Genomic DNA, 27,317 nt, shown 5'->3' with positions numbered 1-27,317 from the left:
CACTTAAGGAGAGGTAAATTCCATGGCCCCAAGAGTACAATGGGCAAGTTGACTGCTAGAGTTTGATCAGATAGATTTGTAAGTAGAATGCACACAGATCTTCCAAAGCCTGACTCCTAATTGCTATAACAACACAGCCCCATCCTCATATTAGTGATTTTAAAAAACCATAAACAAATGCTATTTACTGTTCTTGTGGGAAGAGAATCCCCATTCCTGCTAGCTCTGTGTTGAATGTTCTGGGGAGCAGTGTGGGAGTAAATCAACTAGTGGGTCAAAGAGTGTTGGCATATGCCAGACATATACAAGAATTGCACATACACTTGCCTCAGTGCTAACCAACACTTAGATGCTGAATTTAGATCTCCTTCTAAATTGAGTGTAATTCTCTTAAGCTAAATGTTTATGGATACACTTTGTTGCATCTGTCATTTATGATGCCATCACTGTACCAAAGATAATTCAAAGTCTTTGCTCAGTGGTATGCTAGAAAACAACTGTACGTTTTGTTTTTTTTTTTAAAGACAGTTTTTATTGCTGTCATCCACAATGTAAATATTCCTGTCATGACTGATTTCAAGCCAATAACATGACTCTGAATGGGGAACAGGGTAGAGATATGCACAATGGTCTCTTTAAGTTGGCAAGCTGGTTTCAGAGAGTCAGATGTAACTAGTTTGGACACAGGTTGGCACAAAACATTTTTAAAGCTCCTCAGGAGGTTCTCTGTGTAGCCAGGTCTGAGAATCATTACTTATAGTGGTGCTTCTCAAATTTTCATGTGCTTATGTATCACCTGGAGATCTTGTCCAAATGCAGGCTTTGACTCAACAGGCAATGTTGGTCCCTAGCAAGGGAGATAAGTGGACTAGGAAAAGAAGAAGAAAATAGTCATTTATAGCCCTACCTCTGTCAGAAATGTTTGAGGGGGAGACTTTGAAGAAAAGTCACAAACTGGAGGTCCATGAATTATTTGTGGCCAAACTCCCAGGGAGGTTTTCTTTTACCCAACTGCATTTTATTTTATTTTGAACTAAATGCCAAGATCATAAAATTCCAAAATTCCATTTTTCCAGCTTCTCTAGAATTAAAAAAAAAAAAAAAAAAAAAAAAAAAGAAAGGAAGAAAAAGGGCAGTAACAGCAGCAACAACAAAAGATTTGACAATTCAGGGCACACAGTCCTGCCTCCAGGGGTCCTGTCCCCTTTAAGGGAGGTCCTGAGACTTTGTCCTGACACTGTTGCCTCCTAGTAGTTCCCACTGCTTCCTTTATATTTCCTCCTTCACCCTGGAGGAATTTGAGGGGTAATCATATTTAAGTTTAGCATAACTGATACTCTTCCCTCCCCAGTTGCACTATCCTACCTTTCTGTCTCATTTCCCACCATCCCTCACATATAAACTATATACTTGAAAAGACTTACACAGTGTTCTTGGACTTCATCCCCTTCATTCTTTCCTCCAAACTTTGGATTGACCCCTGTTCCTGGGACACACTCCATCCTTCTTTCTCTGCTGAAAACAATCTGAATCATTCTTCAGTAAGTGGCTCGAAATTCCCCTCTTTGGAGAAACCTTCCTGACTTTTATACTCCCACAGCAGAATGGATCCCGTTCCATTACATCCTGTATTTTTTCATTTGAGGACGTTTCTTACTTTCAGAGGTCCAAAAAGGGATTAGATTAGCTTTATTCCTTTTTTTTTTTTGTATTACCAAGGTAGAATGCTTTGCCTTAAAGAAGGTCCTCAATAGCCTTATAAAATAATATATTGTGAATTACCATTGAACTATTAATTACTTTCCCTTGAAAGCTCTTTTTTTAATTAATTTCTAAAATTTTTTTACAAACAAATAATGTTTTTTTATCCCCAGGGTTGAAAGCTCTTTTGCTAATTTATCAGCTTTAAAATTATTATCCTATCCTATAAAGGACAAGTTAATTCTGTTTGCATTGTTACCTCCAGAAACTCTGCAAACTATTTCCTCTTCCATGATATTCAATTTTGGTGTTACTTACTTGATTTGTAAGAATATTTATTCTAGGGACGCCTGGGTGGCTCAGCGGCTGCCTTCGGCTCGGGTCATGATCCCGGTGTCCCGGGATCTAGTCCCACATTGGGCTCCATGCTCAGCGGGGAGCCTGCTTCTCCCTCTGCCTCTGCCTGCCACTCTGTCTGTCTGTGTGCTCTCTCTCTCTCTGACAAATAAATAAAAATAAATTTAAAAAAAGAGTCTAAAAAGAATATTTATTCTACAAATCTAGTCCCAGATAAACATAAGCTACCTAAAATTAAACATTTCTTAACATAATGAATACCTTACACTTTCATGATATAATCAATTTTTTCAAAGCACTTTTACTAATACACTTTGTCCTCACTCTAAAGTGTGAAATACATGCACAATGCCTTACCCTTTTTCAGCATTTAGAAGCTAAAGTGAAATGTGCTCCATGAACTAGGAAGCAAGGAAAACAGAAAGTTTAAGAAAAACTTTCACACCATCCACCAAAGTCCTTGGGAAGGAAGATCTACTCTGTAGTCTTCCCAAGGCATGATTTCCCAATTTGCTTAGAGGCTAAACATCTGCCTCATTTCACTTCCAAGCATCTAGAATTCCTAATATTTTATCAAAAAACTGAGGCCCAGATGTGTTAAATCAACATGTATTAGAGCCAAAATAGGAACCCAGTCTTTGGATTCCCAGTATAGCATCCCACTTTTTAAATTATGTTCACCTTAACAAACAGAGCTATAATCATCCAGACATACATATATGCTTCATAAATCTGCCTTCACAAACATATAGAAATCGAAACTCTTATGCCCTTTTCTCAAAAAACTAGGTTTATGAGATGATCAAAATTTTCCCCATTAATTTTATGGGGTTAGTTGCACAGGACAACTTTAAAAGGTCCAAGTACAATGATTTCATCAGAGTGCATAAGAAAGGCTGTAAGTCATAAGTTGGTTTGCCACTTGCTGCATTATGTGACACTCTCACATCAGTGCTATGTTCTCTAATGGTTAGTGCATTTTTGGAAATACTTTGGAAATACATTGTAGATGAGATGGGAATCAAAGATCTTAGCCTCTTGATGCACTAAAGATAAACCTGATGTAAATTAATAAAGAAAAAATGTCAGAGAAAGAAACTGAAGAGCTCAACTTGTTAATGGTAGGATAAAAGAAACTCCGTGAGATTAAAAGGAAGTAGCAAAAGAATGGAAATGGCAGGGCTTGAAGGCATAATGATCAATTTCCGTCACGTTCTCTGTATTTGCAGCCACTTTCTATGAATTTTGATGTGGTTTCAAGAATTCACCCATCCATGACAATGGGGGCACAACCAAAGCTTCATCTCCAAGACACACCACTAAACACAGGTGACAACAGAAGGCATTACTGCTTATGGACTGGAGCAGGCTCTGTAGCTGTGTGTCTGGAAAGACTGGATTACCTGGGGGAAGGAAGTGCACTGTCGAGCGTTTCTCAACCTCTACACTGGGATCCCAGCTCAATAACTCTGAATGGTTTCCCTACCATTTCCACTCCCCTTTAAAGGAAAGAGAGGAATCAATGTCTCCTTCTTTATCAGTCAAGAGGGGGATATGTTTTCTGTGTTAACACTCCCTGCTTGCTTCTGTTAATCCAATCTGAAAAAAATGACTATACACACACACAATATATTTATATATGTATTTTATATATATATATATATATATAATCCATTTGCAGGGGATATATTAAATATATATTCTATATAATTACATAACAATTATAATATATAATAAATATGTTATACACACACACATATACAAAATTAGTTTTAAGTCCTTATATAAATTGGATGTACAAATACCTACAAACACCTGTTTGGAAGCCACAGAGGCATCTGTGGAGTGAGACTGTAAGTTAGGAGGATGAGTGGATATGGATATTTTTATTTTTGAAATATTTTTATTTTACTTGAAAAAAATCCTGGTAATTATGGAAAAAGGAGCTGGTGTGCAATGGAAAAATTACTGGTGTGCAATGTGACTCCCCATCTCACTGCCTTGTACTTTTCCTAGCATTTTCCTGTGTCTTTCAAAATTTTATTTTATTATGTTCAATTACCCAGCATATAGTACATTAGTTTTTGACGTAGCGTTCAAGGACTCATTAGTTGCTTTTAACAACCCAGTTCTCACCACCACACCTGCCCTTCTTCATACCCATCACCCGGTTATCCATCCTCCCACCTGGCCCCCACCCCATCCCTCAGTTTGATTCCCGGGATCCAGAGTTTCTCATGGTTTGTCTCCCTCTCGGATTTCTTCCCATTCAGTTTTCCCTCCCTTTCCCCCCGTGGTCCTCCGGGCAATGCAAGGAAATCTGTGTCGTTAAACGACAAAGAGAAGCGTTGCACCGAAATCAAGTACCAAAAAACTCTCCAAGTGAGCGCAGGCGAGGAAGTTCTAAGAAAGAGCTCTGGATTCTTTTGGTAGAGAGAGAAATGTAAGGAACAAAGGGGCGGGGAGAGTCCCGTGGAAGGCTGGGGGATTAGGGAAGAAGGTGCGGACGTGGACTCACCCCCCCGCCAGGTGTCAGAGATGTTCTGGACCATGGTGACCGGGATGCAGAAGAAGGCGATGAGCAGGTCGCTGAGCGCCAAGGAGCAGATAAAGATGTTGGTGACCGTGCGCATGGCTTTGCTGCGGGTCACTACGTAGACCACCAGTGAATTGCCAAAGAGTGCTAGAGCAAAGATGAGCACTCCGGTGAGCACTAAGGCCAGCTTGGCGCGCCCGGGCAGCTCCGGGGTGTAGACCAGGGGCCGCAGCCCATACCGCGCGATGAACTGCTCGCGGGTCAAGTTGTGGTCCCGCAGTAGCCGGGAAAACTGCTCGCGCGTAATGTTGAGTGATTGCATACCGCGTGCTCCCGGAGCGCCGTCAGCTACAGCCGGGCCACCCACCGCCCCACAAGCGCACGGAGGCGCGGCGGGGTGGGGGCTGCGAGGAGACGGGGCCGACGGCCGCTGCACACTCGGGAGGCCAGGACAGCCTCCGTTCCAGACTCTGGAGCGCTAAAGGACTCCGGCTGCGCCCCAGGATGTTCGGTAGAAGGAAAGCAGCGCGGGATCAAACCCGCAATCAAGAGGCGGGAAGTCAAAGCCTGGGAGACTATCCCTTTACCAAAAATATTCGCAGTTCAAAGAAAGTTCTCTTGCTCTTCTCTAAGGTGAGGGGCTGGGGCGGTGGGGAATGCTGGAACGCCGCTCAAGAGTCCCAGCGCTTCTGCCTCCCCAGCCTTCTGGCGCACCGCACTGGCTCCAAGGGCGGCGGAGGGAGGGGCTGGAACTCTGTGGCGCGCCACGCCCCTCCCAGCTTCAGGAGAGCGGACGCCGCCTCCGACATCCTCAGGGCCTGGAAAACACCTCTTTGGCTCACCACATTGTGCTGCACAGCGACTTTCTTCTGCCCCAGGTCATGCGTATATTTAAAACCGAGTATTGGGGTTCCTACGGTCTCACGGCTTCTCCTCTGACGAAGTAATGGGCGCCACAGCTACCCAAGGCGAAATAGGATTATTTTAATTTTTGCCTGCATTTTCAATAATAATTACAGCACACAGGAAATTGCAAGGATAGTACAGGCAGGTCCCACGTACCCCTTATCTAGTTTCTCCCTTTCTCCCATTGATTACATCTTATTTAATTATGGTCCAACACAAACCCAGGAATTTGTCATAGGTACAGTGTGTGTGTAAAGTCTATGTCATTTTATCCCAAGTGTAGATTCCTGTAACCATCACCAAAACCAGGAGAGAAAACGATTCTATCACCACAATGATCTTCCTCCTACTACGTCTGTAGTCATACCAAGTCCCACCTCCCACCCCAGGCTTAAATTCCTGCCAATTATTAATCTGTCCTCCATCTCTGTACTCTTGACAAAAGGTTATTTAAACAGAATCACACATTATAATACCTTTTGGTATTTTTTAGCACTCAAGCATAATGCGATTGCTATTCCGATCCACACAAGTTGTTAAGTTGCTCCTTTCTATTGCTGAGGATGTATCATCTTTTGTTTAACCATTCATGTTTAGGAGGCATTGCTTGTTTCCAGTTTGGGGCTATTGTAAATAAAGCTGCTATGAAGAATCATATACAGGTTTTTGTGGGAGCAAACATATTTATTTCTCTGGGAAATGCCAAGAAGTTTGACCGTTGAGTCTATGGTTTATATCTTTTGATTTTGAAGAAACTTCCAAATTACCTTCCAGCATGGCTGTACCATTTTACATTTTCTGCAGCAACATAGGAGAGATTCAGTTTCTACACATGCTTACCACCATTTGACACTGCCATTAGTTTTTAAGCCATTCTAATAAGGGTGGAATGGTATTTCCTTAAGCCTTAATTTTCATTTCCCTAATAGTTAATGATGAACATCTCATGTACTTATTTGCTTAGTATTTTCTTCAGTGAAATGTCTTTTCAGGTATTTTGCTTATTTTCTAATTGAACTGTGTGGTTTATTTGCTATTAGTTTTGAGGGTTCTTTTTACATTCTAGATACCAATCTTGTGTCAAAAAAGTGGTTTGCAAATATTTTCTTTTAGTCTGTTTCTTGTTATTTATCCTTTCAACAGGGACTCTCACAAATCAAAGTTTTAAATTTTTAATCAGTTATATTTACCAATTTTTATTGATTATACTTTTGATGTCAATCTAATAACTTTTCATCAAATCCTATTTCCCCCAAATTTCTTCTATGTCTTTTTCTAAAAATTTTTATAATTTTACATTTTTCATCTTAGGTTTTCTTTTCTGTTCCATGTGTTGCTCTATATGGCTGTCTACTCCAATACCACACAATCTTGAATACTGTAGTTATGTAAGTCTTCAAATCAGATAGAGCGATTTGTCCCACTATATTCTTCTTTTTCAAAATTATTTTAGATATCCTAAGGCCTGTGGCTTTTCAAATCTTACAATAAATTTATTTATGTCCACAAAAAATCATTACTGGGATTTTGATAAAAATATTATCATTACTCTGTTGAGTCTTCCAAACCATATATTTAGGCCTTCTTTTATTTCTCTTTTCAGAATTTTTCAGTTTTCAGTATATAAGTCTTGTATATGTTTGTTAGATTTGCACTTAAGTACATCTTTTTAAAGTATTTGTGCACAGTATCATATTTCTAATTTTTAGTTCTATGTATTCATTACTATAGAAATGCGATTTATTTGTATCTAGATCTCAAAACCTATCATGTTGCTGAATTCACTTATTAGTTTTAGGAGATTTTGTTGTTGTTTTTGTTGTAAATTTCTTGAGATTGCTTACATAGACAATCATAATATTTTAATAGAAGGGCAGTTTTATTTCTTACTTTCTGATTTGTATGACTTAAATTTCCTTTTCTTGCCTTATTGCAATGGCTGGAGCTTCCAGTACTATGTTAAATGGCAGTGATGAGAATGGGCATCTTTTCCTTATCCTCAGTCTCAGAGGGGGAAACATTCAGTCTTTCACTATGAAGTCTTTCATCACTAAGGTGATGTTAGCTGTAGGTGTTCTTTATCAATTTGAGGATGTTCCCCTCTATTCTTAATTTGTTGAGTGACCTTATCATAAGTGATGTTGAATTTTGTCAAATACTTTTTCTGCACTAATTAAAATAATCATGTCTTTTTGTTGTTGTTTTCTTTCATTCTGTTAATGTAGATTTTGTTGGTTGACTTCTGAGTATTGAACCCACCTTGAATATCTGAAATAAACACTATTTTGTCACGGTATATAATTGTTTACATATTGTTGAATTCTACTCTTTTTGAAGAATTTTCATGTCTATCTTCATGAGTGATACTGATCCATGACTTTCCCTTTTTGCACTATCTTTGTTGGGTTTTGGTATTCTAAAATAACAGAAAATATATATAGCTCTCTGCCTCCAGTTCCTGGCATAGAGCTCCTGAAATTCTTGTAATTTCCTAAGTAATAAGAGCACTAGGAGCATTTTTTATTCTAATATTTGGTCTTTGATTCTAGGTCCTGACACAGAGCTTTTTTTTTTTTTTTTTTTTGAAATTTAAATTCAGTTAGCCAACATACAGAATATCATTAGTTTCAGATGCAGAGTTCAGTAATTCATCAGTTGTATATAATACCCTGTGCTCATCACATCAAATTCTCTCGTTAATCACCCATCACCCAGTACCCCATCCCCCTACCCACCTCCGCTCCAGCAACACTCAGTTTCTTTCTTATAGTTAAGAGTCTCTCATGATTTGTCTCTCTCTTGATTTCTTCCAATTCCTTTTTTTTCCCCTTCCTTTCCCCAATGATCCTCTGGGCTGTTTCATATATTTTTCATATGAGTGAATCATATGATAATTGTCTTTCACTGATTGACTTATTTCACTCAGCATTATATCCTCCAGTTTCATCTACATCGATGTAAGATTTCATCTTTTCTAATTGCTGAGTAATATAGTAATATTCCTCTCTCTCTCTGTCTCTCTTTATATATATATATATATATATACACACACACACACACATATATGTGTATATATTTCACACCATCTTTGTCCATTCATCCATCAATGGACATCTAGGCTCACTCCATAGTTTAGCTATTTGTGGACATTGCTGTTATAAACATTGGGATGCAGGTGCCCCTTTGGATCACTACATTTATGCCTTTGGGGTAAATACTTAGTAGTGCAATTGCTGGGTCCTAGGTAGTTATATTTTTAACTTCTTGTGGAACCTTTATACTGTTTTCCAGAGTGGCTGTACCAGCTGGCATTCCCACCAACAGTGTACGTGGGTTCCCCTTTCTCTACATCCTCCTGAACATTTGCTGTTTCCTAACTTGTTTATTCCAGCCATTCTGATTGGTGTGGGGTGGTATCTCGAGTATTGCCTGTACATAAATTTAGAACCACATTAGTCAGTATTCTAATTTTAGCTTCAACTATCAAAAATAATTTAGGAAACTCTGGAGAAGAAAAAATCTATTGTATTTTACTCATATTTTTCCTTCTTCTACCAATCTCTTTCTCATTGATATTCCCAGATCCCTTTACTTATCCTTTCCTTTCTGTATAAAGAACATCCTTAATTGTTCTTTTTCAGGTAGGTCTGCTAACAATTGATTCTCTTAGTTTTTCTTTTCTCTGATAATGTATTGATCTCTCATTCATTCTTGAAGAATATTTTTACTGGTTATAGAATTTTAAATTGATAATATTTTTGCTGTTAGTGTTTTTGGTTTGTTTGTTTTGTTTTGTTTTGTTTTATTCAGCATTGACAAAGCCTTTGCCACTTCCTTCTGTCATTTATGGCTTCCTGCAAAATTCACTATCATTCAAATTGTTTTTCCCTATAGGTAAGTTGTCATTTCTCTCATTATTCTCAAATTTATTTTTACTATCTTTAGTTTTCAGAAGTTTAGTTATGTCTTGATATTGATTTCTTTAGACCTCTTTTATTTGAGATTTGCTGAGCTTATTGAATCTGTAAGTTTATGTTTTTTGCCATATTGGGGGAATTTTCAGTCATTATTACTTCACTTTTTTTTTTTTTTCAACCCTGACCTCTTTCTCCTCTCCTTCCAGGACTTGGGATAACATGAAGGCCAAATCTTTTGTTATAATCTCACAGGTTCCTGAGGTTCTGTTTTATCCTTTTTTTCCTTTATCTTTTTATTGGGGGGGGGTGTGTATTTTCTCTATTATTCAGATTGGATAATTTCTACATTTCTAAAAGCACATTGATTCTTTCCTCTCCCTTCTCTGTTCTGCTGTTGAGACCATTTACTCAGTTTTGCCTTTTGGTTATTGTGTTATTTTTGGTTCTAAAATTTCCATTTTTTTAATGTGTCTTCTATTTCATTACTGACACTTCTTCTTTTTTCTTTTTTTTCTTTTGCTTGCTTAAAATGTGTTTATAATTGCTTGTTGAAGCATTTTTATGATGGCTGCTTTAAAATTCTTTTTTTTTTTTTTTAAGGTTTTATTTTTAAGCAATCTCTATACCTAACATGGGGCTTGAACTCACAACCCTCAGATCAAGAATTGAATGCTCTACTAACTGAACCAGTCAGGTGCCCCTAAAATTCTTATCAGATAATTCTAACATCCCTAACGTCTCAGTGTTCATGTCAATCTTTTTGCATTAAGTTGAAATATGGCCAGTTATTGATATAAAGATTATTTTTTCCTTAAAACTGGAAATTGGAGGTATTATGTTACAAGACTCTAAATCTAATTTAATTCTCCTTTTGTTGACGTTTATCAACATCCTCTATCAGGGGAATAGAAGATACCCTGCATTACTTCCAGGCAAGGGTGGAAGTCCAGAAATATAAGAATTTATAAATTTGCTTTGGAGTATTCTCCTGCCCATTTTGCAACAGAAGTTTTGGCAATTCATGGTGATACCTCTAGACACTGAGAAAGCTGTAATGAAATTTTATGGAAAATTTTGTTTCATTATATTCCCCCCCCCCCACTGCCTTCCCATCTTTTACATTCAAATAATAATATAAGTATTATAATGTACACTTATTGCTATGGACTAAATTGTGTTCTCCCTACCCTCACCACCCCCCCAAATGTGACTATATTTGGAAACAGAATATTTAGAGGTAATTAGGTTAAATAGAGATGAGGCCCTAATACAATAGAACTAGTGGTCTTACAAGAGGAGAAAAAGAGAGATATCTATCTTTCTCTTCATGTGCATGCATCAAGACCATGTGAGTACACAGTGAGCAGGTAGTCATCTAAAAGTCCCAAAGAGAGTTTTCACCAGAAACTAAATTAGCTAAAACCTTGATCTTGAACTTTCTAGCCTCCAGAATTCTGAAGAAATAAATTTTTGTTGTTTAAGTAACATTGTCTAGGTAATTTGTTATGATGGCATAAACAGACTAAGACACTTCCAATTTTTCTAATTTTGCCTCAACTCTTTCCTTCATTTGATAGAAATCTTGTAGTTATTGCTCTCTCTCATTAACTTTCAAGATAACATAAAAACTGAGAAATATAAAAACTCAGAATATGAATATTCGGAAATCCACATGCTGACCCACACCTGGCATTATCTAAACCCAGCCCTGGCATCTACCACATATTAATGCAAATGTCTGGGAATGTTGTTATGCCAATTTTTAAAAACAAGCAACAATGTTACAATATTATATACAAAATGGCTGGAATTCAAAAACGCAATGATAAATGAAAGGTAACATTATAACTATTAAAGAGAAGCATACCAAAAGATGTCCTGATGATTTTAACTCACCTAAACCTCTAATAGGAATGATAGTCCACACCTGTGAGCCTGGTTCTCTGGGCTGTGGGTTGAAGGTTTGGGTCACAGCCAGCAGCCCTCAGAAGGTGCAAAAACCACAGAGATGGAGGATAAGCCCTCCCTCTCCCAGGTCTTTGGTGTTGGGATTAAGGAAGGCTAGCAACACAGCTGCGCACCAATTCTAACTCTAGGTGATTCATAGAAGAAGTCTCAGGATCTCTTGGAGGCTGAAGTGAGGCTGATGTCACCATATTCAATTCCTGATACTATATAGACACATGTTACTCTGGACAGCAGTAGTACTGACCTGGCTGCCTCAGCCCTAGGCCTGTGCAGCACTCTTCAAAATAGGTGAAGGGGTAGTAGAGAATCAGAGGGGTATGAAAAAGAAAGATTAACTCTCTCAGAGGCTCCTTGGGATGTACTGAAATTCCCCACAAAGAATTTTAATTGAAGTAATACATAACTGATGTTAGAGTTGAATTAGAGCTAAATATGGACAAAGATAAAGTTCAACTTTAAAGTATCAAACTCTCTCTCTGTTTTCTTCTCTTTCTTAATATTGCACAAGCCTTCATTTCTATCACTTATCCACACCTCTTCAACCCTCGCTCCCCATCCTCTCAATCCACTCCATCTCAGCCATCCACTTCCAGTCCCCATCCATGTGAAATTATCCTTATTAAGGCAACCCAAATCTGATCTCACAGGCAGTCCCAGTGTTCCTCACTTTCTCCTCCATCCTAACCCCACCAACTCTTTGTGGACCACTCTATCAGATCTCTGCTTACTTCCAGAAGACTGAAAAAGTAAATTAATGTTTATTCCTCTATTCAGTAACCCTTTTGGATGCACTGCACTTACCATTGAGGGTATGGTGAAGAAAAAGACCCAGCCCCTGTTCTGAGGAGGCAACTCCTGATGGACAGAGCATTGAAACCTGCACACAGGGCCATAAAATATAGCCACCCTTTCGGCAGCTCACAATCTAGTCCAGAGGTCAGCAAACTACAGCCCAGACTGAACATGGTTTACTCCTTGCTTTATTTAGTACAGCTCATTAGCACATTAGAATGGTTTTTACATTTTCAAATGATTGAAAAATAATCATAAGAAGAACATATTTCATGACAGAAAACTGCATGAAATTTAAATTTTAATGTCTATAAAAATAAAAGAAATTTTTACTGGAATACAACCATGTTCATTGTTTACATATTGCCTATGGCTGATTTCATGTTTTAATGGAAGAACTGCCTATTTGCAATAGAGACTATATGGCCCTCAAAGCAGAAAATATTTACAAACTGACCTTTTGCAGAAAAAGTTTGCCAACCCCTGATTTTGTTAAAGAGGCAGGATGGACACAAATATGCATAGCCCAAAGAAAGGTTATAAAAGCCAGACCCATATACAGAAAAGAAACGTTCTAGAAATTCAAGCAAAGCAGACCGACAAATGCTGCATAGAGAAAACAGAGTGTAACTTGTGCCTAGAAGAAAAGGTAGAGATGAAAGAAAGACTACTCATTTCACACTGAGGGAACAGCCTCCACAAAGGCACTGATGTAGAAATTATTATGCCAGAAACAGGGAATACTGAGAAGTATAAAGCAGGGAATGTAGGGTTGGCTTCTGATACCCATGACTAGAAGATAGTAGTGAAAGAGGGTCCCTTTAAAAAATAAACAAACAAACAAACAAAAAACCACCAGATGACCCAGTGAAGGGAAAGAATTGAAGAGCTCTCTCCCCTTTAGGGTAGGAACCACAACAGAAAGGAATTGGATAAATGTAAAAGAAGCAGCAAACAATACTTTTATGGAATGTTCTAATTTATCTTACCAGATAGAGGTTGTAATAAGTCTTTTTTAGAAAAGATTACAAAATTGTTAGAGATGAGGGATTAACTAGACATTGACTAAAGGTATAAGCAGTCTAAAAGCATAATATATAGTAAATGTTTTCTTCACCTGGCTGAGAATTTTGTCACTCAGAAGGAAGAGGTATCTGGAAGAACTGGTATTCCATTCTGGCCAATATGGAAAGAGTTGATGGTGATGTGAGAGAGACAGAAAGCTTGCTGAGAAGATTGCTATTGTCAACTACAAGTATGAGGTGAGGTAGGACATGCTACATACAGTCAGAGGGGAATTCTAAGCTTCTAGAACCCAGTTGATGATATTTAGAAAGGTCCCTATGATCTCTTGGTCTGAATTTTTAAAATAGAAACTGATGAAAGAGGGCTGAGCAGCTCCACAATTTAAATTTCTCACAACATAGTTGTGTATCACAATGAGAAAAAACAAAAAAAAGCAGGCCCAGAATATTATACGGATTCATATTATCAATATGCTGAACTCTACTACAGAGCTGAAATTCATTTGATTATGAGCAGGAATTTCATTTGATTATACCTAACAGAAGTGGTCTTGGGAAGGCCTACAATAAACTAATTTTTGTAAAAAGTGTTTACAGCAAAAAAGAAAAAGAGAAGCAGAAAGACAGAGATAGAAAAAGGGCTTTTTCTAAGTTGAAAGCAAGAAGTTGAATAAGTAAAAGCTAGGTCCACTAATTTGGAAATAAGATCATTTAATTATATATATTGGATACTTTTATATCCATATTAACTATTATAAAAGAAAATTAGAAATACCTTATGCCTTAAAAAAAATCATCCTTAACCATTCTATACACAAAAAATGTAAGAATAAACAAGACAGCAAAGTTGCAGGACACAAAATTGATACACAAAAACCAGTTGTGTTCTATTCTTATACACTAGTAATGAACAATCTAAAAGGAAATTAAGAAAACAATTAAAAATTTGATGTACAAGATCATCAAGAAGAAGAAAATACTTAAGGAGATATTCAACCAGGGAAACTGAAAACTACAAAATGCTGCTGAGAGCAAAGAAAGAAAACACAAATAAATAGAAAAACATCCTGTGTTCATGGACTGAATACTGTTAAGTTGTCGATACTACCCAAAGTGATTGGCAGAGATTATGCAAACCCTATCAAAACTCCTCTTTTGTTTTGAGAAATAGACAAATCCACCCTATATCTGAAACAATCCTGAAAAAGAAGAACAAAGTGGGAGGTCTCAGACTTCCCAATTTTAAAATTTAGTACGAAGCTACATTAATCAAAACAGGGTTGTACTTGCATACAGACAGACAGATAGACCAAAGGGATAGAATAGAGAGCCCAGAAGTAACTTTCACATATGTGCCAAACAATTTCAACAAGGATGTCAAGACCATTCAATGGGGAAAGGGAAATTTTTTCAACAAAATAACTGGTAAAACTGAATGTCACATGACAAAGACTAGACTCTTATGCTATATATAAAAATTAACTAAAATGAATCAAAACTATAAGAACAAAAACTATAGAACTCTTAGAAGAAGACAGGGAGAAATCTAAAGAGCACTGGATTTGGCAACAATTTCTTGGATATGACACAAAAAGCACATGTATTAAAAATGACTACAACAAAATTAAAAACTATGCATCAAAATTAAAAACTGTGCATCAAAAAAACCCCTGTGCATCAGAAGACACAATCAACATAGTGAAAATGCTATGTACAGAATGAAAGGAAATATTTTTAAATCATATATCTGATAGGTAGTTCATATCCAGAATGTATAAAGAACTCCTACAACTCAAAAACAACAACAAAAAGCTTGATTAATAAATGGGAAAAAGATTTGAGTGGACATGTCTTCAAAGAAGACATACAAATGTCCAAAAAGCACATGAAAAGATGCCCAACACCACTAATCATTAGAGAAATCAATTAAAATCACAATGAGCTACCACCTTACACTTCTTAGAATGGTTATTATTTTTTTTTAAAGAAACAAAAACAGGAGATAACAGGAATTGGCAAGAATGTAAAGAAACCAGAACCCTTGTGCACTGTTGGTGCAAACGTAAAATGGTGCAGACACTATAGAAAACAGAATGATAATTCTCAAAAAATTAGAAACAGAATTACCAGATGATCCAGATATTCCACTTCTGGGTCTATACCCCAAAGAATTAAAATCAGGGACTCAAAAATATATTTATACACCCATGTTTATAGCAGCATTTTTCACAATAGCCAAAAGTTGTGGGCCCCTGGGTGGCCTAGTTAAGAGTCTGCCTTCGGCTCAGGTCATGATCTGAGGGTCCCGGGATCCAGCCTCACATGGGGCTCCTTGCTCAACAGGGAGCCTGCTTCTCTCTCTCCTGCTTCTGCTGCTCCCCCACTGTGTTCTCTTTCTGTCAAATAAATAAAATCTTTAAAAAACACAAACATTCACAAATTTTCATTCATCATGAAAAAAACTAGCTAAAAGGAGGAAGCAACTCGTGTCCATCAATGGAAGAATAAACAAAATGTGGTATATACATGCCATGGAATATTATTCAGCCTTGAAAAAGAAGGAAGCACATGCATGCTACTACATGAATGAACCCGGAAGATGTTACGCTTAGTGAAATAAGCTCGTTACAATAAGATGAATACTGTATGGTTCCACTTATCTGAGGTATTCAGAGTAGTTAAATTTGTGGAGATGGAAGGTAGAATGTTGGTTGCCAGCAGTTAGTGGTAGGAGGGAATGGATTACTGTTTAATGGGTATAGAATTTCAGTTTTACAAGAAGTAAGGAGTTCTGGAGATTGGTAGCACAATAACATGAATGTATTTAACACTATTAAATTGTATACTTCAAATTGGTTAAGATACTACATTTTATGTTATTTACATTTGATCACAATTTTTAATTTTATTTATTTTTATTTTATTTATTTTTTAAAGATTTATTTATTTATTTGAGAGAGAGAGATAATGAGAGAGTGAGAGCAGCAGGGAGGGGCGGAGGGAAAGGGAGAGAGAATCTTAATCAAACTCCATGCTGAGGATGGAGGGCTCAATCTCACGACTCGAGATCACAACCTGAGCTGAAACCAAGAATCGGACACTTAACCAACTGAGCTACCCAGGCACCCCCATGATTTTTTAAAAGGGAAAAAAATCACATTAATAACATCATTTGAAACATACTTTATCACTGAAAAAAGTTCACAACCAAATGAGGCAAGTGTTTTTATTATCCTCATTTTATAGTGAAAATGGGAGGCATAGAGAATATTATGAAGCTTGCTCAAGGTCACACAGTTAAAAACTATGAGTTTGTTTCTCAAAATTCCTGGAGGTCAGACTCTTAAGCCCATACTGCCTTTACTACCAAACAAAAAGCTGCAAACTTATTAAGACAAAAGAAAAAGGAGAGGGAGGGTATGGAGGCATTGGCTGGTAACGAGCAAAGCCAAGCATCTAGTCATACCAGCAAATCTAGAGTATCGGAAGCTACAGCAGGTGAATAAAATGTTTAGCTGTCAGCTTCCTGACAACTAAAGAGTCAGGGCCAAATGAGAAATATAAAGGAGTACAGCAGTCCTCATTACCTAAGAAAGAAAAGAAGCATATTGGTATGTCAGAAGAGACCAACCTTTTTCTGGCTCTGAACACTGGGAGGAATTGATCATATTAGTCTTTATATAAGAAACATCAACATACATAATGCACGGTGTCCTCAATAACAGTGATCATTCTTTTTTAAAAATATTTTTAATTTTTATTTTTTTGCTATCCTATTTTTTTTTATTTTATTTTTCCAGTGTTCCAAGATTCATTGTTTATGCACCACACCCGGTGTTCCATGCAATACGTGCCCTCCTCATTCTGCACATAGCCGTTTGTAATAGCAAACTTGAGACAAGCTAATAGCATAATTCGAGTCACAGTCCTATAAAGTGATTTGTATGGAGAGCCAGAATGTAGGTATGCTACTTTATGGTGATTTGACTCAATAAGAGAAAGCTTAAGGAATATGTACCCACTCGTGACTCATAAACTATCAGTCCTGAATATCAATTGATTTTTCAGGCTTTAACTAGCAGCTCTACAGGAAATGGCTCTAAATTGAGATAAATGAGGTAATCTCTGCTATTGATTGAAAAGAGATCCATGTGCTCTGGATACAAGGCATCCACTAATTAGTGAATTCGTTATGAAAAGTTAAAGGGCTCAGCTGTGTTGTACTACTGTTCGACTGTTCTACTGTTCGAGTGGATCCATCCAATTCTGCATGGAGTCAGCAACAGACCTGTACGTGTACAGTACTAGGAGGACTGTCTGACAACCAGAGTTGTGGAAGAAGGACTGAAGATCTTGAGGAAATCAGAAGATAAAGAAACACGTTGTAGACTATACATGGGTAAATTCTCAACTTTTCCAGAAGGAAAATGGGGATTTAAAACCATAAATTTGAGGCCAGTTAAATTCTAGAGTGACATAATAAAGGTAGGGAGATAATCAGCACAGGTTTATAGTAAAATCAATTTTGTCACAGCTCTACATATTTTTGGGTATGGTTAGTAACAGCAGAACACAGGGCAGAGAATGATGTTATTTATCCATGAGTCTCAGCTCTGTTGCTTAGGAGCTGCACAAGTCACATGATTTTCTTAACCAAACTAAGCCTCAGTTTTCTTGACTATGATCTGGAGATTTTAACACCTACTGAACCCTTCTATGGAGAACCAGAAAATAAAATAGCTCATGTAAATTGTTTAGTATAGTCTCTTAAAAAAGTGGTTGCTAAACATTAGTTACTGTGATTTTTTTCTGTCAAAATTTAAAAAGCACAGGTTTGAAGGAATGAGTTTAAGGCTCAAAACTGTCAGGAAATGTTTTCATTTTCATGAAAATCTTTTTTTTTTGTTCCCATCTATAATGACTGGAGAGTAACATTTTATTTTTTTTTCTTTTCTTTTTTTTTTTTTTTTAAAGATGTTTATTTATTTGACAGGCAGAGAGGCAGGCAGGGGTGGAGGGGGAAGCAGGCTCCCTGCTGAGCAGAGCCTGATGCGGGGCTCAATCCCAGGACCGTGGGATCATGACCTGAGCCGAAGGAAGAGGCTTTAACCCACTCAGCCACCCAGGTGCCCTGGAGAGTAACATTTTAGATTTTACAAACACAAAAGTTATTTAAGGATATGACCACAAGTGGAACACAAGAGTAACTGAATATTAGAAAGGTTTTAGGGGCTTTCTAGGGAACTTTGACATTTATGTTTTAACCTCCCTAATGTTTAGCTTACTTGTCTATAAGTTATATTTTAATAAAACTAAGATTAAACACAATATATTAGGGATTGAGCAAAGTATGATTCAGTCTAATATATGCAGGAATGTATGTACATAGTAAATGGAGAGAGAATAAAGGATTAGCAGTGGTTATTTCTGGGTTGTACAAGTATAGGTGTTTTTTAGTTACTTTATTTTGCTTATAAGCATCTTTAAATTTTTCCTACAATGAATATATATATATATATATTTACATATATTAAATTTTAAAAAGTGGAGCAATCAGGAATGTCAAAATCTAAAATTTTTATAATTAGATATAAACACATGTAGAATGTATTTGTTTAAATTTTCTAGTCACTTGGGTTTAGCGAGCAGGAATCATAAGCTTCAGCCATAGGAGAACGTCAAACACATTTCAGAATATTTATTTATTTATTCATCAAATATACATTGTTTCTAAGATATGCTATATGCTATATTATATATCAGGACTAAAATTATAAACTGGATACAGTGAAATTCTGGGTGACGGAGCCTTTTGTTCTTCATACATATAAAAGAACAGAAGCCTAAATTTTGCTAAGTCAGGCTTACAGATACTTTAGAATCATCTGAGGAGCTCGTAACCACAACTGCCCAGGACCTGTCTACAGAGATTCTGATTTAATTAAAGTAATTCAGGTGAATCTAATATACAGCCACAGCCTGAAGAATGAATATTGAAACCGATGGATAGTGGCTATGAGGAGGGAGGTGTAGGAGTAAGGGGAGGCTGAGCTGGGGTGGAGGTTGGACAATGATGCAGGAGAGGTTGAGGAATGGTGTGTGGGTAGGAATGATGCCCTACAAAACTACTGGGCACTGGGCTTACAGAAGTGTCCTGTTTGGATGTGGGTTTTTTGGTCTTTGTTTTAAAGAGAGAGAGAGAATGCAAGAACAGGGGATGGGGAGGGGCAGAGAGGACTTAAGCAGGCTCCACGCCCAGCATGGAGTTCACCAGTGGGGCTTGATCTCATGACCCTGAGAGATCATGACCTGAGCTGAAATCAAGAGTTAGAGATGCTTAACCAGCTGAACCAGCCAGGCATCCCTGGATGTGGTTTTTAAATGTTTTACTAAGAAGAACCTGGCCCCATTCATTAAGGATCCATCTGTGCCAGCCATCCTGAGACAGGTGGGAAAAACTGTTAGAATCCTGTGACATAGCTCAGTAAAAACAAATTCCATGTGGGTATAAATACTTTATCAGAAACCCCATCTCCAGGGGGAAAGAAGCCTGCCAAACCTCCAGCTCAAATGGCACATGGGATGGGTCAGGCTAAAACAGGTCAGCAAGCAGAAGCGCACCAGAACCTCAGGGGCAGAGAAAGTCACTGGGATAAGTCTCAAGAGTTGGCAGTAAAGCAACAAACATTTTGGAGAGATTGGCAAATACATTCGGAGGGGTGTGGCAAGAGGCCGAGAGCCCTGAGAACAGCCTGTGGGGATCAGTAAGATCTGGCTGACCAGTCCAGGCTGCGGGCTGGACTACAAACCCAGAAGGCTGCAAAGGAATAAGAAAGGGCCATTATCTCAGGTCGGGGCCTGCATCAGAGGCTGGAATGTGAAGGAAAGTATACAGAACAGAAAAACAGAGACTCAGTTCTTAAAACTAAGATAGAAAGAAAGATGTGATCCCAGAAGTAAGTAAAGAGCCTATTTGAGGGTGGATTTAAGGCCAGACTATGGTCAATGACTGTGGATATGGCAACTTCTTTTTTTTTTTTTTTTAAAGATTTTATTTATTTATTTGACAGAGAGAGATCACAAGTAGGCAGAGAGGCAGGCAGAGAGAGAGAGAGGAGGAAGCAGGCTCCCTGCTGAGCAGCGAGCCCGACGCGGGACTCGATCCCAGGACCCTGAGATCATGACCTGAGCCGAAGGCAGAGGCTTAACCCACTGAGACACCCAGGTACCCGGATATGGCAACTTCCGAGTGACCTTCTGCCGCTCCTCCTAGACGAAAGATTCCAGGCCCCCACCCAGGCTCAGATATCAGTAGCTGCTCTTAAGTGGCTCCAGCTGCAGGTCCTCAAGGGCCTCATATCAGCAAGGCTCTGCTGATCATTAGAACGCAGAGGAGAAGTAGGTTTCAGGGAGAAGGAGGCAATGGGAGCTTTCCCCCTCTTCTTAAGGCCTAAGGCTGGGAGAACCCCTCTCTTCCTCCTGCTGCTGTACACAAGAGGAAGATAAGTTCTCCCTGGATTTGGGGGTTCATGAGCAGTTTGTTTCTGTGCTGCCCCTGGGTGTCCAGAAAGCTGAAAGGAGGTAAATCAGGAATGTTTGAGAGACAATGAACACGGCTTAAGAATGCCACACAACACAGGAGTTTCTGGGGGAACACTCGTCATGTTCTGTGACAGTGCAACTCCAGTGAGAGCAAGAAGTTCATTTATTTGTTTGGAGGGAGGGGAGAATCAGTTGTTTGCTTAAGAGCATGAAAGGCAGGACTATATGAATGAGATTTTCATGGCCATACAAGTTTGCCAATATCAATAAATGATTTTTAAGCTGAAGACCCTGGTATGGGATATAGGGTTTAATCTCAGTTATGTAAACTTTGGGAAAAGAGGTTTGTTCTGGGACTAGAACAATAAAAACTAGATCTGGCAGTTACTGATAAGACTGGCATTCACGAAGGAAGTTTTCATCACCATCAATGTGTTTCTGTCTGTAAAAAGCACCCAGGAGTGTGCCTATGTGTGTTTGCTGCCTCCATTGTAGAACTACTCTATTTAAAAATATAAAAAATAGGCAGAATAATTTAAGGGTTAAGAGGCAACTTGACGGAGCAAAAATCATTACTGTGCCACTTAACGATGTGGGCGACTTTGATCAAATCACTTGATTTCTGGCCCTTCTTTCCATCAACTGACACAGAGGTAATAATATCATAGGGTCATAGTGCGAATTGAGTTTATATTAATAAAATGCTTACAGCAGTGCCTAGTATGTATCAGGTGCAATGTACCAAGTGTTCTCTCTTATGGTAAGTTTTGTTAAGTAATATTTAAAAAAATCTCCCTGTAAATCAGTAGTTCCCAAGCTCAGCTACATATATTGGAATCTCCTGGGGGACTTCAAAATGTATGACACCTGGATCCCAACCCCTGCGATACTGGTGTAAGTGATTTGGAGGCAGTGTGGGTCTTAGTGTAAAAGCTCCCAAGATGTTTCTTTCTTTCTTTTTTTTTTTTTTTAATTTCGTTTCAGCATAACAGTATTCATTGTTTTTGCCACACCCAGTGCTCCATGCAATCCGTGCCCTCCTTAATACCCACCACCTGGTTCCCTCAGCCTCCCACCCCCTGCCCCTTCGAAACCCTCAGGTTGTTTTTCAGAGTCCATAGTCTCTCATGGTTCACCTCCCCTTCCAATTTCCCTCAACTCCCTTCTCTCTAACTCCCCATGTCCTCCATGATATTTGTTATGCTCCACAAATAAGTGAAACCATATGATAATTGACTCTCTCTGCTTGACCTATTTCACTCAGCATAATCCCTGGATGTTTCTAATGGCTAGAGGGTTTGAAGAACCACTAATCTACAGAGCTCTGTTGCTTTAAGTAATGAGTGTTGTGTTTAAGGAAATCACTCTTAGAGCAAATAAGTCTAATCTATTCATGAATGATAGGTAATCAAACTACAGATCTAGACCCAAGGGAACTTATCAAGCTTGTGGCCCAAATTTGGGACATGATAGCACAGGGTCCACAGTGCTTGTTTTATGGATTCTCCTACTATGAGAATGACCATAAAAATCATGTAAAGCAATAAACTGTCAAATTGTTGGAGCAAGGGATTCATTGAATCAGATGCTTTGTCAGGGAAGCCACAAAGGGGAAAAGCCCTTTCTCCTGTGTGTGTGTATGCATGCAAAGACTATACACAATGACCACACCCAGAAGCCTTTATTATTCCTGTGGGTTGTTTTGGGATGAGGGTAACACCTGCTTGCTGGTGTTCCAACAAAAGTGTAATGATCATGTAGCCCACATACTATTGGTTTAAATAGAAATTCTCCCCCCAAAGCCACTTCTGAAGCTCTTCTTTCAAAATCATTACCCATGCTACCTTTCCCAGGAAATGTCAGCATGTCATGGAATGGGAGATCTGTTTCCTTTTTTTAATTAATTAATTAATTAGTTAATTTTTTTATAGACATATATTTTTATTCCCAGGGGAACAGGTCTGTGAATCGCCAGGTTTACTCACTTCACAGCACTCACCATAGCACATACCCTCCCCAATGTTTCTATCTCAGAGTCTGCATAGCAAATTTTTCTTTTGGCTGAAGGAAGATGGAAGTGCTTTTGTCATCCATTAGCCCAGCAGAATCTGATCACTACAGAGTAACCACAGCCATGAAATAGCATGTGGTTATGGGGAGCTCTGGTTAGAGGCTTAGGAAGTTGCAGAATTATTGAGGTTGGCAAGCAAAGCAGCCAGCCCAGAATTTTGTAGAGTGTTTTGGAAAGAAGCAACACTTTCTGAGGAAATTGATTACATCCTGCTTAAAGACCAATTCTGGAACAGAAAGCCAGGAAGTTCTCTGATTTATACGAAGAACTCTGAAGTGATTAGGACAGACACTGTCAGAAGAACCCTTCTGTTGCATTGGTCAAAACCTGTGGCATGGGGGCGCCTGGGTGGCTCAGTGGGTTAAAGCCTCTGCCTTCACCTCAGGTCATGATCTCAGGGTCCTGGAATCGAGCCCCACTTTGGGGCTCAGCGGGGAGCCTGCTTCCTCCTCTCTCTCTGCCTACTTGTGATCTCTGTCAAATAAAATCTTTTTTTTTTTTAAAGATTTTATTTATTTGACAGAGAGAGAGAAATCACAAGTAGGCAGAAAGGCAGGCAGAGAGAGAGAAGGGAGGAAGCAGGCTCCCTGCGGGCTCAATCCCAGGACCCTGGGATCATGACCTGGGCTCAATCCCAGGACCCTGGGATCATGACCTGAGCCGAAGGCAGAGGCTTTAACCCACTGAGCCACCCAGGCGCCCCTGTCAAATAAAATCTTAAAAAACCCCACAAACCTGTGGCATTTAGTGAAGCTCTTTAGTGAGGTGGTGGAGGCCCCCACACCTACTGTGTAACCTTCTTGTATATGATTAACCCACTGAGCCGCCCAGGCGCCCCTATCGTGTATATGATTAAATGTATAATTCCCACCACAGAACACCTCTACACTCAGCATCAGCAAGTCCAGGTGAGGCAGCCCAACACAGCTCATCAGACGTCCCAGACCCTTTCTCTGCTGTGTACCCTCTGGGGGAAACCTGGGCATCTGTGTTTCACTTCATCTGTGAAAAGAAATCGTAAGAGTATCTTTTCTTTAAAAGCGCTTATGAAAATCAAAGAAATTTGTATTTATAAGCTGCCTAGAAAAATGCCTTCATACAGCTATAACTGCTTGCTTCTTAAATAAGTAAATCTTCATCCAGCCTCAAATTAGAAATTCCCTTCTGAGTTTATGTTGAGACACCTGAACCAGGAACATCCTATCGGATCATTAAAGTTCTAATTCTGGCGTTCAGAAATAGAAAAGATAAGCAGTGATTCTTTCAGAAACCTGTTTTGCTAGGATTATTTCTACCTGAATTAGGCTTGTGTTATAGCAGCAACTCAGAGGATATTGGGATGTAAGTGAAGTAATTTAAGAAACAGAGGACATAATTTGCCCATTATTTTCTTACCAGGAAATTAGTTATAAAATTAACTCCCATGATTTTCCATAATACCATACAGCACTTCAAGATTCACAGAATTCATCCTCAAAACTCTATTCAGTCTTTGGCTGATTTGTTAGTTTACTTGTCTGTTTTTTGTGTTTGTTGTTCAGCTTTTTTACAGTCTGGAAAAGAGGCATGAAATTACAGAAGTCTATGCTGTTCAGTTTTCTGGTGTTGGAAATGCTCTTGGAAGAAATTGTTCTTTCAATTACAGGTCTTGACCAGTGTCTACCACCAAGAAAAATAAATTGTGATTGGGACCACATAGTCCTAGGGGGCTAGAATTTCTAGATGACCAAGGTATCAGTCTTTGAAAGTTCTGGGTTCAGACCGATGAATCTCCAAAGATGAATACAAATCAGAAACATTCAAGTTTCTTGATGTCCAATTTAAGAAGTCAAGGCATGGCCAGGTTTATATCCTTAAGAAACCCTGTATGCACCTATATCCACACTCACCCACAAAATTACCAGATTTTGAGCTCCTTTGTAAGAAAAAGTAATGAGGCAAGCACAGGAAAAATGAAGGTATCTTAATTTCTATTATAGTAAAGTGAATTCTTGCTATTACTATTATATTACCAGTTCTATAAGTTTTCTTAGCACTCAGTATCCAGTTCTCCACACTGGAGATCTCCAGTCACTGAGGATGCCAATGAGGTCCTTTTGTGGAGGACAATCCAAGGGCTCTGTGTTTTTACTGTCTCCTTTCTCAACTTTCTTTTCTATTTCCTGTTGCCCACCTAAAACTGGTCCTTCATAGTGACCCCTAACTTGCTGTCTGTTGTCCTGAGCTCTAGCAGAATCAGCCCAGATGGTTCTGATCAGCATGGGATTTTGGAGTAAGTGGGAAAGGCAGGATCAGGCCCTGTGACCTAAACAGATTTTCTCCAGCCTCGTCCTTGCCCTTAAAAGAATTCCCTGTAGGCAAAGAAAATAACCGGATGCATTGTATTGAACTTCTTTAACTTCTATCTAAATTAGTTTATGGCTGAAATTGATTCTGAACACATAGTACAATTCTAATTTGAGATGATAATTTTGAGTAACTTCATGAGATGAGGAAAATAAACACTGTGTAGAAACTAGAGCATTTTCAAACACTTCCAGTGTTTTCCATATTTCTAAGCAACCATAGAGAGCCCAATTCTACTGGCCTTGAAGGATGCCCGAAGTTCTACCCATTTCATATCTTGAAGTTCACCCCGTTCTACTATTCCATATCTTGATCCTGCACACTCCTTTGAAGTTCCTTCTGCAGACAGATGCTTCCAACATAACTGACTTTTAAAGAGAACCTGAGGTGAGTTCTTATCTTCAACATTTCTTACTTTCATTTACAGTTTATCCGGACTTTAAATTTCTTTAGTAGAAAATTCCCAAAATGACCTGAACCAGCCAGTCTTTTGATATACACAGCATTTACATGGTCTGGTGAAAAAGACCTGTCTTTAGCAGAACAACCAAATTGCTTTGTAAGAAACAAAATATCAGGACCTAAAATTTACTTCTACCTTGACTATGTAGCCATAATAGAAACGTTCTCTTCGTTGTAACTATTTCAATAAACACACTGTCCCTGACTTAGAATGACTCAACTTAAAATTTTTCAATGGTATGATGGTGCAAAGGCAAGACGCTTTTGGTAGAAACTGCGATTTTGAATTTTGATCTTTTCTTGGACTAGCAATATGCAGTGCAATATTCTCTTGTGATGCTGGGTGGAAGCAGCAAACCACAGCTTCTTGTCAGTCACAGAGTCATGAGGGTAAACAACGGATAACTTACAGTTATTCTATTTTTCACTTCTAGTACAATGTTCAAGAAATTATTTTAGATATTCAACAATTATAAATGAGAATTTTTTCTTAGATGATTTTGCTCAACTGTAGGCTAATATAAGTATTCTGACCATGTTTAAGATAGGCTAAGGGGAGCACCTGGGTGGCTCAGTGGATTAAGCCTCTGCCTTCGGCTCAGGTCATCATCCTGGGGTCCTGGGATCGAGCCCTGTATCTGGCTCTCTGCTCAGCGGGGAGCCTGCTTCCTCCTCTCTCTCTCTGCCTGCCTCTCTGCCTACTTGTGGTCTCTGTCTGTCAAATAAATAGGTGGAATCTTAAAAAAAAAAAAAAAAAAAAAAGACAGGCGAAGGGTACACTATGATATTTGGTACATTAGGTGATCAAATACATTTTCAACCTCCAAAACTTTCAACTTAAAATGGGCTTATCAGGACGTAAGGGAGATCTATAACTGATCTAAAGGAACAAATTTTATGTTCTGTTCAGAGTCCCTATGACTTGAATGGCTTCTCATTCCATCATTCTGGGAAGTGAGAACTATTGTTGGTAGACTCTTAATATCACACTATTCTGCAACTCTCATAGAAGCAATTTGCTTCTGTTGAGTGACCACATTCATTGCTAAACCTAATTCTAATCTTTTACCTGACTATGCAATAAAACCATGCCTTGAAATAGTACTGGAGGTTACAGTAAAGAAAATTTTAAATTTTAAAGCCAATTTTTCTGAGAAGTGACAGAACTTTTATCTCCATATCACATAAGCTTTACCTACATCCCAAGAACAAAAAGTGTTTTGGGGACAGCTGAAAATTCTAAATTTTTTTTCTCTTGGCAGAATTGTCATCTACAGTTTCTAGATATTATCTTTGCTTAAATTTTTTTTTCTTTAAGAATTTGTAGACAATTTCTTAGTGGTGTGTGTCATAGTGGCGTGTGAAAAATGATTTCTCAGTGAGCAATGTGTGAGATTCCCATGCTCATGGACTGGAAGAATTAAAACGTCCATACTACCCAAAGTAATCTATAGATTCAGTGAAATCTCTATCAAAATACCAACAGCATTTTTTCACAAAACTAGAACAAATAATCCTAAAATTTGTATGGAACCACAAAAGACCCCAAATAGCCTAAATGATCTTGAACAAGAAGAACAGAGCTGGAGGTATCACAATTCCTGTATTCAAACTATAATACAAAGCTGTAGTAATCAAAACAGTATGGTACTGGCACAAAAATAGACACATAGATCAATAGAACAGTATAGAAA

General features: G+C 38.4%; 1 protein-coding gene across 1 annotated transcript in view; it reads right to left on the bottom strand.

Annotated features, from left to right (window-relative positions):
- Positions 1–5,311, bottom strand: part of QRFPR (pyroglutamylated RFamide peptide receptor) — a 68,629-nt gene extending 63,318 nt beyond the window's left edge. Inside the window, exon 1 of the mRNA XM_059169320.1 lies at positions 4,577–5,311. Coding sequence (XP_059025303.1) covers positions 4,577–4,916 — 340 coding nt within the window. The 5' untranslated portion in view covers positions 4,917–5,311. The remainder of the gene's footprint in view (positions 1–4,576) is intronic.
- Between the last annotated feature and the right edge of the window lie 22,006 nt (positions 5,312–27,317).

The sequence above is a fragment of the Mustela lutreola genome, chromosome 1 (genome assembly GCF_030435805.1).
Source record: "Mustela lutreola isolate mMusLut2 chromosome 1, mMusLut2.pri, whole genome shotgun sequence".
Classification (NCBI taxonomy): Eukaryota; Metazoa; Chordata; class Mammalia; order Carnivora; family Mustelidae; genus Mustela; species Mustela lutreola.
This window is presented reverse-complemented; position numbering and strand designations above follow the sequence as displayed.